The sequence below is a fragment of the Diceros bicornis genome, chromosome 11 (genome assembly GCF_020826845.1).
Source record: "Diceros bicornis minor isolate mBicDic1 chromosome 11, mDicBic1.mat.cur, whole genome shotgun sequence".
In the NCBI taxonomy this organism is placed as follows: Eukaryota; Metazoa; Chordata; class Mammalia; order Perissodactyla; family Rhinocerotidae; genus Diceros; species Diceros bicornis.
Window position 1 is genome coordinate 33,026,790 of NC_080750.1, and position 17,332 is coordinate 33,044,121.

Here is a 17,332-nt window from a genome sequence, read left to right on the forward strand (position 1 = left end):
TCACTGGGGAAAAGTTTTTAATTTTGATGAAGTCTAATTTATCGATTTACTTTTGGTGTCATGTCTAAGTACACTTACCAAGTCCTAGATCACAAATATATGTTCCTATGTTTTCTTTTAAAGTGTTATGGTTTTGTTTTACATTTAAATCTATGACCCATTTTGAGTTAATTTTTGTATAGGGTGTGAGGTTAGGTGAAGGTTTGTTTTTTTGCCTATGGAGACCCAGTTGCTCCAGCACTACTTGTTGAAAAGGCTATGCTTTCTCCACTGAATAGCTTTTGCACCTTTGTCAAAATTCAGTTGAGCATATTTGTTTGTATCTATTTCTGGGTAATCTAATCTGTTCCATCAATCTATGTGTTTATCCCTCTGCCAATACCACAGTGTCTTGATTACTGTAGTATTAGAGTGATTCCTCCCACTTAATTCTTCTTCTTCAAAATTGTTGTCACTATTCTGGTTTCTTTGCCTTTCTATATAAATTTTAGAATAATCTTGTCTGTATCTACAAAAAAAATCTTGCTGGGATTTTACGAGGAATTATGCTAAACATGTATATCAATTTGGGGATAATTAACATCTTTACTATAGTGAGTCTTCCAATCCATGAACACAATATTTATCTTTACATATTTAGATCTTCTTTGATTTCTTTCATCAGTGTTTTGTCAAATTTAGTATATAACTCCTGTATATGTTTCGTAAGATTTATACCTAAGTTGTTTAGTTTCTGAATGATTGTAAAATGGTATTACCTTTTGTATTTTGGTTTACATGTGTTCATTGTTAGTACATAAAAGTACAATTGATTTCTGTGTATTATCTTGTATCTGAGACCCTGCTGAATTCACTTATTAGTTCTAGAAGTTATTCTGTAAATTCTTTGAGATTTTTTAAACATGCATTTCATTTCATTAAAAAAATAAAATGTTCATTCATTCAACAAATTGTTAGATTGTTTACTTTGTGCCAGGTACTATTCTAACTACTAGATATGGAGGATATTAAGACAATTAGAGTTTCTTGACCTCATGGAACTTAGATTGTAGAGGACAGAAAAGGGCTGTAAGTAATCAAATAAATAACAAATAAGTTAATTTCACAATGTGGTTAAGTACCATAAAGAAATAAGTAGAGTAACATAATAGCGTGGTAGATAACCTATAACTGGATCCATGAGGAGATGAGTTCTGAACAGACTTAAATTATAGGAGCCAGAGAAGAAAGTTTCAGAAAGTACCAAAGCCCAAAGACCTGAAAGAGTTTGACCTGAGGGAGAACCAAAAGGCCAGTGTGGTTCACATAGTAAGGAGGAGAGTGGGAGGAAAGACTCAAGAGCTGCTTCACACAGGGCTTTGTAGTCAACAGTAGGCACTTGAATTTTATTCTAAATAAGATGGGAAACAATGGAGGATTTAAAATAGGGTAGTGAGATTAACTTAGTGCGCATTATATAAATCACAAAAAAATACTATCCCACTATACCAGAGTGGTTGGTATATTTCTTTCCAGTTGTTTTTTCTTATAATTTAAAAACTGTACACAGGGCTCACCCAGTGGCACAGTGGTTAAGTTCACGTGCTCCGCTTCAGTGGCCCAGGGTTCACAGGTTCAGATCCTGGGTGCGGGCCTACACTGCTCATCAAGCCATGCTGTGGCAGCGTCCCACATACAAAGTAGAGGAAGATTGGCATAGATATTAGCTCAGGGACAATCTTCCTCAAGCAAAAAGAGGAAGATTGGCAACAGATGTTAGCTCAGGGCCAGTCTTCCTCACACACACACACACACACACACACAAAACTGTACATGAACATAAACTGCATTGTTTAAAATAACGGATTTGTAATTACTTCATATGTTTATTAATCACAGCTCTTTCTAATCTAAACACTGAGTTCGCTTTTAATTCTATAGGGTGATATAAATGTCCTGGGAGGAAGTTAACCTTATAGTAGAGCTGTTGCAGTTGGCCAATTCTAACCATTGCCTTTGGAAATGCCTTTTCTTTTTTCTTAGCACAAACACACACACATACAATTTTCACCTAAGAGCTATTTATTTAATCTCTCATGACTTTATTACCTCATCTAGAAAATGCAGCTATTACTATCTACTTCCAAAACCCTGTTTTGAGAACTAAGGATAACATATAATATATCAAGCCCCGGGCAAATAGAGGGTGCTTAATAAAGGATAATTCCCCATTCCATCACTTAGCTCCCATGCCCAGATCTAAGATATTTATGAAACCATTTAATTAGCAATTGGAGCCTTAGACTAAATCTTCACACAAAATCTTAAAGCCTATGGCAACAGCACCTACTAACCCAATGATTAGTGGCATGGCACACTGCAACAAAACCTTTGCACAGACTTCTGAAAATATTTTAAAATGTTGAACATGAACATGGTAATGTCATAACTTTTAGTTATGTTATAAAATAAATTACTTAAAGTTAGCTACTTTCAATTGAAATCTTATAACCATAGAAGAGCATATCACGTACCCTTTACCAATGGCAAAAGAAGGAAACGCTTTGAATACTTTGGCGTAAAAACCTACTAAATGTCTTATTTCATGCATCTATCACTCAAGAAGTACTTTAAAAATACTGAGTCATGGTGCTTTTGAAAGCCTGACAAGATGAAACTTTTATCTGTCTTTTGCACTATCTTCTCTCACACATCTTTATTTTACAACATTCAATTTCTCAAGACATAATATTAACAGAAAGGGAGAAATGTTATTGATGATTCAAAGTAATTTGTCCAGCTTTTAACTAACCAATATTTTTTTCCTGCCTTCTTTGGAGTAATCAGTTCACTACTGTTGTTCAGCAATCTTCATTCATCCTTAATTGGCTCCCTAGCAAATCCTCCACAAATGCTAATTCCAAATCTTCTCTGCTACATCTCAAATCCACAATCCTATCATTCATTCCTCTCAATGCTTTGCATTCTATGTTATTCTTGTCTTCCAAGGGGGCACCATTCCCAGTAACGTCAAACTTTTCTCTGTAGTTTTATTTTCCATCTATTTGAGAAGTTCTAAAACTATTCCTGTGCTCTAGTATGATGGTCCTTTAGGTCTATCAATCACCTCATTTCTCTTTTATCTTCAATCTCTTCCTCAAACTCATCTCAAGTTTCCTCTGCTCAGCTCCTATCTCGTCTAAACTGCTATTCTTCTTAAGGTTACTCTACTTGATGTGTTAAATACATTGGTGTAATTGTGTAAATTGGTAAAAAATAAAACACTAGGAAAGTAAACGACTTACAATTTCGTTCATTTTTCTATTGGACATTTTAAATGAACCATTTCTTTAAAGTTCTGTCTGTACTACAGGCCATTAATGTCTGATTTCACAACGATATTAGCCATGACTGAACGGGACTATAATTTGACAATATTTTCCAATTTAAATGCCTCTGATTAAAGCCTAAATTCTTATTGCGAATCTTTGGAATTTAACTTGAAAGAGTACAGGTATGACGACTGCATCTGTCCTTTATTGTAAGCCATCTTCAATGTCAGCCTACACATATATTAAATGTACTGTGAAATCTTCACCTGGTTTTCTATTTTCATACTTTTTAATATGACACAGGCATATATAAGTCTTCCACTCTTTCTCAGCTGTCATTTTTGTTACTCTCCACCCATTTTTTGGACAGCTTATAAATTTTCAATATGCCACAAAAGCTCACTAGAAAAATATTTGCTCGAGGTGTGATGAAACTAACCTCTGCTGATACTAACCGTCGTTAAATGTTTGCCGCCGCCAGTACAGTCCTTACTTTAATAACCACAACGTAGGAGAAAGGCACTGGCCTTTAGGAACTCGAGCTCATTTCTCCACGAACGAGGCAAGACCTTGAAACGATCTCTCCTCAATCCGAGTTTTGAGTTCTTTTCCTTTACTTTCTCCCCAAATGCTCTTCCGCCTGCGTTTCCAAAACTTTCGCATTCACAAGATTTTACATAAATAGACCTTTTCGGGCTTTCAGGAGCAACCTGACCCGGAGAGAATCGACAGAGATCGGACAGTATCCATCCCAGAGTCGCGACCATCTCCAGCGCCTCCGCTCCGGCCGCTCCTCCCAAAAAGCCGCCTGTGACTCGACACACGATTCCCAACGACGCACGCGTCGCCGCGCGACTCCACTGGAGGCGGCCGCGCCTGCGCAGCAGCGAAGGGGCGGGGCGGGGCGGGGAGGGGGTTCGAGCGCAGCCCGGAGGGAGTCCGCGAGTTGGGGCGGAGGAGGGGAGCAGGCGGAGGGGCGGAGGGGCGGGCCTTTCCTGAGATTCCTACGTCCTTCACTTCCTGTTTGCGGGACTTTCTGAATCCGGGTCAAGGGGGTTCACCTCCTTCTCTTCTCTCCGGCTGATCCGACTCCCTCCGTGACAGCGGCTCCTGCCTCGAGCCAGGGCCCGTTTGATCTCACGACCTGCTGGAGCCCGGACGCCCACACCTGCCGCGGAGGTGCGCTTCCTCCACCGGCCGGCTCGCAGCCCCGGGACCTGAGCGCCCGCCGCCGGGGGTCCCCGCTGGCCTCTCTGCGCTGATGCTGAGAGGGACCGCGGGCCCGGGGCGGCGGCGGAGTGCGGACCTCGGGCTCCTTAGGCCCTTCGCGGGCGGTGCCGGTTGTTACGCGCCCCAGGCTTGCCAGCTGCCGCCCGGACTTGGATGGGCCCCCCTGCCTGATAAATGTGGCTGCTGAGGCGGCGGTGGCGGTGGTCCGTCCCGCTGCTGCTGCGCTCGAAATTCACCTCCGCCGCAGGGCTCTCCTCCACCTCGGGGCTGTCGCCTCTCTCTCTTTACCCCGTGGCCCTGGCCTTGCAGCGTGGCGACAATGGACAAGATCCTGGAGGGCCTGGTGAGTTCTTCTCACCCGCTGCCCCTAAAGCGGATGATTGTGCGGAAGGTGGTGGAATCGGCGGAGCACTGGCTCGACGAGGCGCAGTGCGAGGCCATGTTTGACCTGACGACCCGGCTCATCCTGGAGGGCCAGGACCCCTTCCAGCGGCAGGTGGGGCACAAGGTGCTGGAGGCCTACGCACGGTACCACCGGCCAGAGTTCGAGTCCTTCTTCAACAAGACGTTCGTCTTGGGCCTCCTCCAGCAGGGCTACCACTCGGTGGACAGGAAGGACGTAGCCATACTGGGCTACATTCACAACGGCCTCAAGCTGATCATGAGCTGCCCGTCGGTGCTGGACCTCTTCAGCCTGCTGCAGGTGGAGGTGCTACGGATGGTGTGCGAGAGGCCGGAGCCGCAGCTCTGTGCCCGACTGAGCGACCTCCTGACCGACTTCGTGCAGTGCATCCCCAAGGGGAAATTGTCCATCACCTTCTGCCAACAGCTGGTTCGAACCATAGGCCACTTCCAGTGCGTGTCCACCCAGGAGAAAGAGCTGCGGGAATATGTCTCTCAGGTGACAAAAGTGAGTAACTTGCTACAGAACATCTGGAAGGCCGAGCCCTCCACACTGCTGCCTTCCCTGCAAGAAGTTTTTGCAAGCATTTCGTCCACAGGTAAGTGTCGTTATATTCCAAGAAAAGCTCTCTTGAAATTCATTATGTCTCTCTCCCACACACCCTGAACGCATTCTTAGTGGAGAGCAAAGTGTAATACCCTTATCCAAAATTTTATTCCAACCCACTGCCCTATTCAGGCTGTCACTTTGTACCTTAAAAAACAGGCAGTGTTCCTATTTCGAAGGTTCAGAACGTCGAGGTCTAGGACCTTTGAGACCAAACAAGTTGCTTAATTACCCAGCCTCTGCTCAAGTTATGGAATGCTTTGAGGGTGACAGCTATTATATAAAGCTTCCATTCGTTAGTGACTAATGGTAGCGTAGTGTTGTTTATCATGTTGTTATTGTACTGTGACCCTATCATCTTGTTGTAATGAGTTTTCCCCCCATTTTTGAGTTTTCCCATTTTTTTATTCATGGGCTGTGCAGTTTGTTTTATTACTGGATTATCTCAGTTAACTACATAGTTTTTGAATACTGACATTTTCTGTCTACAGTAGTGTTTGTGAGAGAGGATACAGGTAGAATGACGGAAAGGAAAAAGAGTATGAGGGCTTAAATAGGTGTTATTGGGCTCAGGGTATAGCCCACAAACTGCATCCTTAGAAAGCAGGAAGGAGTCAAGTGATACTTGGCAAGAAAATGCTTTCTCAACCAGGAATTTTAGCTGTGCATTTACATTCCTTGTTGGGACTTGGAGCTTCCAGCTCTGTAAGTTGTGAAACAATAGATCCAAAACTATGTTCACTTCCTCCCTGCTTGCTACGACCATTCTCCCTGGCTATTATTCGAAATTAAACTTGTGAAGGAGGTGTCCTCCTTTTATCTTAAGAATCAAGAATTAAGAGTAGAGTTTTAATAAGCTCCATGCGTTCTGATGAATTAAATACATTTATGAAATAATTACCAACTATATATTTGCAGTATCTAAGTTGATTTTTTTAATTGTAATTTTTTTTTTTGCATTGCCTATGTTGCTAGAACTGTTAGATTTCCCCAGAACTTTTCAACTGCGACATTAAAGGTGCTCACCTTGGACTTGCTTAATTTTTATATAGTTTAAGCAAAGTCCCCCCAAAATCTCTTAATTACTACTTAAGAGATTTTTAAAATCTGCCTTAGAGCAATATAATGACTACCGTAATTAATAGTTATAAGTTACTATGGAGGGTCTAAATTGGGAATTTAAATGATACCTTGCATTTCTTTTCTGACTACTGCTTTACAAATGAATATTTTAGCACAACAGCAAGTTAGTATTAAAGAATGCAAGAAAATAAAATAATTTATGGACTAAATATGGTGAGAGTGAACAGTAGTTGTTATATTGCGGTAGCTGTGTCTATAGAATGAGCGAGCGATCATTGCTACTCACTCTTTCTCTCTCAGGTCTGTAATTTAACATTCCTTGTATGTTAGTCTACACATGAGGTGGAGCGTAACAACTGCTTCCTGATTAACACCTTTGCTGCAATTACTTTTTTTTTTTTTTTTTTTTTTTGGTAAATTGTTGTTGTCTTCAAATACTTCACTTGAACCTTCTTGCCATATTCCTTTTTCTTTTTAATTAAAAAATAGATGTGTCATTTGAACCTTCTGTAGCATTGGCAAGCCTTGTGCAGCATATTCCTCTTCAGATGATTACAGTTCTCATCAGGAGCCTTACTACGGATCCAAATGTGAAAGATGCAAGTATGACCCAAGCTCTTTGCAGGTACTTCTTCATGACACTATAGATGGTAATTGTAGATTTCGGAGGAGGAGATATTTTGTTGTATTTTGTGGGTAGTGAAAAACTTAGAGAAATGTTTAAAACTGAAATCATGGAATCAAATGTATAATGATTCTCCAAATTAATTGGAATGAATTGTTTACCTTACTATAGGCTTGACAGGCATCCCAGTAATTCACAAATCTGTTTTCAATTCAACTTTTTTAAATTCCAGAAACATACACACATATACACTTACTGTACAGTCAGGAGTTGGTTGGATTATCAATATATTTTACTAATTTCTTTGCTCATTATTGTTCCTGCAGCCTATTTCTTCCCTCTGGAATCTTTTTTTTTTTTCTAGCTAGGTACATACTTTTACTTTCTCTTTCAACCAGGAAACAATACACTCTTAGCCTTTGTCTGTTTGAAATGTGTTTTTTCTTCCTTATCCTTAAATATATGATTTGGTAAGATACAGAATTCTAATTTGATAGTCATTTTATCTTAGCATTTTGAAAATAATACTGCATTGTCTTCTGGCATCTATTGTTGCTTTTTTTTTTTCTTTTGTGAGGAAGGTCGGCCCTGAGCTAACATCTGCCAATCCTCCTCTTTTTGCTGAGGAAGACTGGCCCTGGGCTAACATCCATGCCCATCTTCCTCCACTGTATATGGGTTGCCGCCACAGCATGGCTTGCCAAGCAGTGCGTCGGTGCGCGCCCAGGATCCGAACCGGCCGCTGCAGCGGAGCACGCACACTTAACCGCTTGCAGCACCGGGCTGGCCCCTATTGTTGCTGATGTGGAGTCTGCTATCAATGCAATTGTCATTCTTTTATGAGTAGTTAGGCTTTTCCAGTAACATTTATGTTTTTCTCTTTATCCTTGATGTGTTGCAGTTTTATTCTTGTATTTCTAGGTGTGAACTTAATATTATTTTTCCTTCTCAGCACTTTTTTGCTTTTATTCAATCATTCATTCATTTATTAAAATCACGTTTTTTAGGCGTTTATCATGAGTGCCAGGCAGTATTTCAAAACCTCTTTGAACAAATGGATAAAAATATCTGTCCTCCTGGCCATCTTTCTAGTTAGGGAGGCGGAGAGTAAACTAATAACATATTTCATTGATTCCAACATGCATCCTGATTTCAGAGATGGTAAAATGTCAAAACGCATAGTCATTGGTGTTCTAGTTTAATTGGCAGGACTTTTTCTGCCTTAGTGGTACATAAAGTAATTATACATGCTAAAATTGATTTTGTTTTAGATTTGATTTAATATGATAAGTAAAATAATTTAGTATGTTGGATAGTGATGAGTGTTTTTGGGAAAAAAGTATACAGGAAGGTGATAGAGTATGGGGAAGTAGTTTGCAATTTTAAATAAGATGGATGAGGAAGGCCACACTGAGAAGGTGACCATGAAGTAAAGACATGAAGGAAATGAGGGAGCAAACCTTGAGGAGATCTAAAGGGAAGATCATCAATACTGTCTTACAATTCATTAATTTTCTCTTCAAAGGTACCAATATATAGAGATTATTCTAGCTACCGAGTTTGTTTATTTGAATGACTATATTTGAGCTTTTCCTATCTACCTATTCTTGTTTCATATCTGCCTATTTTTGTTTTGTAATTATTTTCTATTTTTTTTTCATGTTCGTGTGTATGTGTAGCACATTTAAATAAAATATAAGGATTTGGAACAAAATGGTTTTTGTGCACCTATTATAAAATTTCCATCATGAGGTAACATATAAGCTTAAGTATTTATATTGGGGTCTCATAAAGCTACATGTGTACAAATCTCACTCTCTGTAACACAAACTTTGAGGACTTTAATTTCTCCAACTTCTTCCCTTTTTGTCTAGTATTTAAAAAGGCTTTTTCTCTTCTAGCTTTTCTTCTTTCTTCCTTGTGCTCTTAAACTTAATTGAATCAATTTACCTGTAACTTTTACTTCCAATTTCTTATGTCATTCCCTCTTTGATTTCTATAGATTTGTGAAAATGCTTGCATTTTGTTTGCATTTTTTCCATATCATATAAATAGTGCTACAGTGAATATACTCTTTGTACACAAATGCAGGTCTCTCTACTTTCTACTCCATGTACATAGAGTGGCCACAGACTTTTATGAACATCAGCCTAACAACAGTTGGAAGATGTAGAACAGCTGTCAGGGACTACTGTAATGACTTATAACCATCATTGTTGGAAGAAGACAACCAAAAAACAAGAAGGGAAATAAAACATGTGTAGGAAACAGGGAACATACAGATACTTGCAGTTAACATGCGTTTGGACTTTGGGGCCCCTCTTAATGTTTGATGGAACGTTTTGAACTTAAGAGCAAAATATTAATAAAGGTAACACTTGAGTGTTTATGTAGATAATTATAACACAGCTGTTGTGAAAATAACCATATCAGTTTAGAAGTCAGTCCTTTTAATGTCAGTTGCTCTTTTGGTCATGTATTTTTACATACTTATTTTTTATATTTGACATTTTGTACAATCAAGGTATTTATTTATTTATTGCTACGTGTTAATATTTGGTGGGGGGCATTCACAATGAGTATGTCCAGTGTCATATATTAACTCATTTAATCTTCATATCAGCTCTGTAAAATAAGCATGTTTATCTGTAATCTACAAATGACAAAACTGAGACACGAGGTTAAATAATTTACATAAGTATTTAGGGTTCCCCAGCTAATAAATGGCAAAATGAGATTTTTAAACCAGATCACTCTGACTTTCAAAACTTGGTTTTTTTGACTGCTATTTTCTTATATAATCCCCCATTTTGGATTACTGAATTAAATAATATGAACATTTGGCCCAATTGCTTTCCAAAAGAGTTGTACCAGTCTTTATTGTGGTTGATTGGTTGATGTCTAACTAACATTAGGAACAGTTTGCATCAGACCCCACATTACTTTGTCTTTATTTCCATTAAACTGGGTTGGTATGCAAGAAGAGAAATACTCATTAATGCAAAATGAGGCCATTTAGGATATTTACAAATTCAGTACTGTTCTATCTATTTGAAGTTTCCTTCTGTTGTCTTTGCATTGTAGGATTTTGAAAGGGACAAAGAAACCTGTTTCACAATTCAAAAATACAGTTTTTTTTAACAATGCATTTCATGTTTAGACCTTAATCACTTGGAAGGAAAAGTTTTGGTTCATATCCATATGTCTTAGTTCAGATAGCTATATTTGAACTGTTCTTTTTAGAGTAAATTTGCCTAATAAATTCTTGATACCACTCTATAGCATAAATTTAAAACTCTGCATTATGTGAAATGATAATTTATCAGAAATTCTTTTTATGGAAATATGTTATATAAGAAACTGTCAGCTTACAAGATTGGAAACTTCTTGAGTACAAACACCCTTTATACTCATTTCTGCATCTTGAACAGTGCTTTTCACAAGCAAGCTCAATAAATATTGAGTCACAAAGTGGGTGGTTATCTACTGTAAGTCTTGTTATTCCTAATTAAATAATGTTGAAAATATTTTCAATACTGATAGTTTTGTTTCCTTCAATTTTCAGAATGATTGACTGGCTGTCCTGGCCGTTGGCTCAGCATGTGGATACCTGGGTGATTGCACTCCTGAAAGGACTAGCAGCTGTCCAGAAGTTTACTATTTTGATAGATGTTACTTTACTCAAAATAGAACTGGTAAGTGGGAGTGTATAAATCTATTAGAATGTATGGACTTGTATAATCAATCTTTTTGTCTTTGGGTTATCCCGTTTAAAGTATCTAATTTTGAATACATTCTTGGTTTTGGTTTTGTTTTGAATAATTTTCAATAGGTTTTAGAAATTAAAAATGCTTTTTAAGTATAGGTAATTAAAATAATCTTGCTGTTTTCACATATCTAATATGAAAACATATTCTTCCCGTTATCTCTTTAATCCAACTAATCAAGCTTTTACTACTATTATTCTGCCAAAACTGTCTTTGACACCAGTGCTTTCCAATGTTGCTAAACCCAGGAGTTATTTCTCGCCTCCTCTCCTTTGACCTGTCAGTGGCATTTGACACAGTTGATCACTCCTTGAAACAGTCTCCTCACTTACTTTCCAGGACATTATACTCTCCTGGTTTTTGTCCTAGTTCACTGGAATCTCATTCTTCTTTAGTGGATCTTTTTAACTTTAGAGTGCCTCAGAGTTTCGTCTTTGGTCCACTTTCTTCTCAGTTCATACACACAGTGTATGTGTCCCATGGCTTTAAGTAACATCTCTAAGTTAATGACTGCAAAGTTTGTATTTCTAGTCCGTTATTCTCCCATGAACTCCATATTCATGTATTCAACTGTCTATACTTGGATCTCAAATTTAGTTTATCTGCAATCTAACCCCTGATTTTTCCCTCCCAGACCTGGTCTTCCCCATCTTAAATGTCTACTCCATCGTTCCACTTGCTCAGGCCAAAAACCTTGAAGCTATCTTTGTGTCTTTTCATTCTCTCTCTGCCCATATCCTACAAATCCTATTGACTCTACTTTTAAAATACATCCGGAATCCTACCACTTTTAACCAGCTACATCACTACCACTCTCATCCAAAGTCATCATCATCCCTTACTGTATTGTTTGCGGTAGCCTCCCTGCTCCTGCCCTTTGTCCCCTACAAGTGTGACATAAAGTGTCACATGGTCTGGCCTACTGCTGCTTCTCTCATCTCATCTCCCACTGCTATTAGCTCAGTCTCTGTGCTTTAACTTACACTGCCCTCCTTGCTATATCTCTAGTACACCAGGCTGGAGGCCTCAGGGCCTTTGCAGTGCTGGGCCTTTGCCCTGCTTATTATGCTCTTCTCTCAGGTATCTGCCAGTTTTACTCTCATTCCCTTCAGTTTTTTTATGGTCAAATGTCACCTTTTTCTTGAGACATTTTTTAAATACCCTGTATAAAATGCCTTTGCCTTTGCCACTCAGCATTCCCTGTATATCATACCCTGGTTTCATAGCACTTATATCGATGTTGGTTTTTATTGTCTCTACCCACCCTCTAGACAGTAAGCCCTATAAGATCAGAGATTTTTTTTTTTTGATCCCCAGTTATATCCCCAGTGCCTAGAACAGTGCCAAGCAATAGTAGGTGCTCAATAAATATTTGTTGAGTGAATTGAATGAGTACTAGACCAGGGAGCTATCACCTTGTACACATGTAAACATGAAGATTTTTATTTGATCAGGGGGTTTTAAGAGTTGGTTAGGCCATTATAATCCCTTGATCTCTGTCATGTTGTTATTTCCCAACTTTCTCCATCTCCCAAAGTTTAATAACATATCTTACGATAGAACTTTCCTGGAAGGGGGATATAGTCACATGAATAATTTTTGGCCCTAGGAAAATAACCACTGATTGGGTTAATGATTTCCCTACAAACTCTTGAGATGGATGTCTTGTCTTCTTTGAAGGTTTTTAATCGACTTTGGTTTCCTCTTGTGAGACCTGGTGCTCTTGGAGTTCTTTCTCACATGCTGCTCAGTTTTCAGCATTCTCCAGAGGCGTTCCATTTGGTATGTTATGACACAAGCTTTCTACATTGAAAAACCTTGTTTTAAAATTTTAGTTTAATATTGAGCTACATTTGTATATAGTGAGAAGATTATAGGTTAGTCCTAAATCCGTCTGTTTTCATGTAGCTTTATGATATTATAGATAATTGAGATTGTGGGATTTCTCTCCAAAGAATATATTTTCAGAATGTTTTGGGTCTCACCGAAACTGCTCCACTGTAGTCACTAGGAGCAATTGCAAGTTACTGCTCTACATGAGAGATGTCACATGTCAGTGTCACTAATGGTTGTCTGTTGCACATGTGAACAGCGTAGAAGGAGAAAAATGGTTGAAAACCACTGACTGCTTTAGAATTTCAAAAGCATGAAAACATCAGTCTTTGTTTTATAGCCCCAGAATTACGGCTTTTCATTCACTCTCAACTCATATCCTACAGATTCTGTTGACTCCACCTTTAAAATATATCCAGAATCCTACCACTTTTGACCAGCTGCATCACTGATTTTGATTTGATTTGATTTGATTTCAGTTATTTGATTATCAGTTATTACAGGTGAGAAATAACAAAATGTTATTTTGGGAACCTGTCCATTTATCTATCTAGGACATCAGAGGAAAGCAGTGCTTTATGTGATTATTCACTTCCTCCAGGGTCTGATCCTCAGTTTTACAAGCCTAGAAACTCATTCAATACACCTGCAATGTAAAAATCTTAGGAATACTGAGCCACCACAAACGAATTCAAAGGAGACTGATGAAGTGCAGAATTCCAATTGTTGATTGTTAGCTAGAAATATAACTAGCCTCAGAGTACTATATTACACACATAGGCTGCTCAGTGCCTCCTTTCCACTGAAGGAAAATCTGCAGGCTTTGTAGTAAGTAAACCTTACTAACAAGTAATTACATTATACGTTATCACTTAGGATGAGTGATTTCTGCAGTTAACTGCCCTAATGCCTTGATGATCAATCAATATCCTTATATCTCTTTGTTATACAAACAAAACTCAAACTTAAGCTAATATAGTAGGTGTACTAGCAAAGTCTTACAAGGAAAAAAGATATCAATTATTTGTGCCTGTCTTTCAGGCACAAGTATGTGTAGGCCATTTGAGTAAAAGTTTATTTTCAGAATTTCTGGGAAGGAGATTCTCTAACATATCTTAATTTTCCATTCTAATGTTTTTTATCAGCCCTGAGCTAACATCCATGCCAATCCTCCTCTTTTTGCTGAGGAAGACTGGCCCTGAGCTAACATCTGTGTCCATCTTCCTCCACTTTATATGGGAGGCCGCCTCAGCATGGCTGGACAAGCGGTGCATTGGTGCGCCCCGGGATCCGAACTCGGCCGCCAGCAGCGGAGCGCGCACACTTAACCGCTACGCCAGGGGGCCGGTCCCATTCTAATGTGGCCCCGTTCTAGTACTTATTGCTCTTTACACTGAGGACATTCCTTATCTCTCTGATTAGTCACTTATGCTATATTCTAAACCTGTTTCTTTGCTCACAATTTTTTAAACGAAGGAAGATATCTCCTTTTCTTGTATTGGTTTTTTTCTGTAAAAAGTAGTTGAAATAACAAATAGTTGACTTTGAAGTATTTGGCTTATTGTAATAAGCAAATATGAAATCATTCATTTAAGGAACAGTTAGATCTGAAATTGAAAATTATGATCTGGTTTAGTAAAGCCTATAAACAAATACCTAATTACTGCTTACATACTGTGTGTAGCCTTACTTGCTACTCAACTAAAATTAACTTGGGCATCTAGTAGTGGGTCATGTGGTAGTTAAGTCACCTCTAACTCTAAATAACTCAGCGAAGGACTTGAGTTTAGGAGCTGCTAGTATGAGTAATAATCTGGAATCACCAGCATCATTATTCATTTTATTATATGTTTAGAGTATTTTAGAGCAAACCAAGGTTCATGTTATATGTTATTACAGACCAAGTTACTTTTCATATGCTTTTTATAGGTGGGGAAAAAATTATTTGAAACAGAAGAAAAAATATAAAGGCTTCTAATTAAATAAGTTATACACATTTTCTCAAATAGTAACTTATGTTTGATGAGTATTACAATAATATCTACAACTATTTAGATTTGCTCGTTCAAAAAAGTCAATTTTCAAGCATTTAGAAGGTTGGCCTGTTTGGATATATATCCATATGCCTGTGAAGAACTTAGTCTTATTTCTGTGTCAGTGATAATTTTGACCATATAAGATATAATAGTAGACAGCTATATTACCTGATTGCAAAGACCAAATCTACAGTAGAAAAGCTTTTGGAAGATTTGGAATTGTAAATTAAATAATCATTTAAAAAATTCTTTCCCCTTCTTCTCTTGCGTCTCTCTCTCTTCACCTCTGAGGAAACAAAATAATTTTGGATTTCTGACTATTTTAGCAAGAGAGTACCTGATAGATATGGCTTTATGGAGCAAAATTATAATTCACATTTGCTTAGAAATATAGAGATGATAGCAATGGAGTGAACTTATTAGGAACTGGTAGTTTCATGGTCAAATTAATACCTTTGATGGAGGTAAGATTAAAGAAGATAGTGTAAAAGCTAAAATGTGATTTAGGACCTCAAGCATAAGAGTAAAACCAGACAGAGCAGAATGAGAATAGCAATGTTAATTTAAGAACATGAGTGTTCTTTTTAGGGGAAGGGAAAGAAAGTTGATTGGGACATTACTATAGTTGTTGTTATTGCCGTTTGAGGATAAGACTGTAGAGCTATAACTTTGCTTTTATCACAAGTTAGCAACCAAAAAAATGTTCTACAAATAGAATATAATAAGAAGCCTTCCTTTTACATATGAAGGGTAAATATGTAGTATCAGATTATCATTAACAATTAGTTGGAACAAGTATAGAACTGTACTGATGGAATGAGCCATTTCTGCAAAATAGAGCTTGTTTTATTTTGTTAATAACCTCTTAAATATATGATTGGCTCTGTATTGAGTTTTTAGTCTAATTTTATAATGAAAGGACATTGTTGTGCTTATTATCAATACTAATAGTTTTCTACATGTTTATGAGCAATGAGCATTTTAGATTTCCCTTTTATTTTTAACCTCAGTTCCTTAAAAATAATAGAAGTTTCTGATTCCCTTTATTTTTAGAAGCATCTCCTCTTTTTGGAGGTGGGGAGTGGGGGTGATTAGTAAGGATAACCATGCTAACATAGGACATCATCCCTATGCTTATCCAAAAGAAAGGGAATCCTGTAGCCTGAGCTGTAATTTTAGTTACATGCATAAGTTATTTCAAAGACTTTCTTTAAGTAGACTTTAATGAGCAAAGTATGTGTGATTCTTTCAAGTGAAAATCTAAAATTCATTCTAGATGGAGCTCTTAAGCTAATTCTAGGTTTATCTTCTAAAAGTTTGTTCCTGTTGAACAATCTGGTAAATATAATAGCCCTAGCATTTTTCAGCTTAAGGCACTTTTTAGAATGGCAGCAGTGACTAAGGCTCCTATTTTGTACCTTAGTTTGTGTTTTAGATGGAGTATAAGGATGAGGAGAGGGGTCTTACAAGGAATTACAATTATATGTAACTTTGAAAACTAGATTTACCTTGGTATTCTAGAAATGTTTAACTGCATGACTTTTTTAGAAAAAGGGTGTGACTGAACATACAGAAAAGTATTTGCTGATCATGCAACATTTGCATTCTATTTGTAGACTAGAGAATTTGTTGCCAATTTGTATAAATAGAAGAATGTTTGTCTTTTTTTCTCTTTAGATTGTTCCTCATGTAGTTAATTTGGTTCTCTCCTTCAAAAGTGATGGTCTGCCTTCCAGTACAGCCTTCTTAGTGCAATTAACAGAACTGATACACTGTATGATGTATCATTATTCTGGATTTCCAGATCTCTATGAACCTATTCTGGAAGCAATAAAGGTATGGTGATAGTTGCACCAATATTTGTGGAGCTGCAGCCCAAGATGTAATAGATGAATGTGGTGAAACATTCCTATAACCAGCTATTCAATTTACTATTTTATGGTACTATGCTTTTTATTTGAAAAATGCAATTGGAATCAGGGTTCACTAATATTTAGGGGGTAATCTCTTTCTTATTTGCTATAACTAATCTAAATTAATAACCATATTTCTTTGGTTCTGCAGGGCCATCAATTATAAGGCATGTCTTTAAATTTATAACACCTTTGGGGAAATTTGTTAAAAAAGAAATGCTACATTAAGTGAATACATACATCTAGAGTTGCAGCCCAGTATCAGAAGTATTAAAATATTTAAGATACACCTTAGAATCAAGGAAAGGCAGTTTAATAAGATATTTGACTTTGGTGCCTTTCCTGTTTTTTATTCCATTTTTGCTATGAACTGTTCATGAATGTCCATATTTCATAGAATCTTTATTTGAATTGTTTGTGAAATTACTCTGTTTTCCAACTTTCTACAGATATTGGATCGAAAAAAGCACTGATTCTGTTTGTCTTGAAGATCGGGTCACAATAAGCACACTTTCTTCTCGTAAA

At 37.7% G+C, this 17,332-nt stretch overlaps 1 protein-coding gene across 4 annotated transcripts in view; it reads left to right on the forward strand.

Annotated features, from left to right (window-relative positions):
- The first annotated feature begins 4,361 nt into the window (after window positions 1-4,361).
- The window catches only part of USP38 (ubiquitin specific peptidase 38), a 29,563-nt gene continuing 16,592 nt past the window's right edge, over window positions 4,362-17,332 (forward strand). Inside the window, exons 1-5 of one of the 4 annotated variants that reach the window (XM_058550123.1) lie at window positions 4,362-5,542; window positions 7,147-7,258; window positions 10,824-10,953; window positions 12,706-12,807; window positions 16,572-16,730. In XM_058550123.1, the coding sequence (XP_058406106.1) occupies window positions 4,861-5,542; window positions 7,147-7,258; window positions 10,824-10,953; window positions 12,706-12,807; window positions 16,572-16,730 (1,185 nt within the window). In that variant the 5' untranslated portion in view covers window positions 4,362-4,860. Of the gene's footprint in view, window positions 5,543-7,122; window positions 7,259-10,823; window positions 10,954-12,705; window positions 12,808-16,571; window positions 16,731-17,332 lie in introns of all 4 variants that reach the window. The other 3 variants (XM_058550122.1, XM_058550124.1, XM_058550125.1) reach the window with 3 other exon arrangements.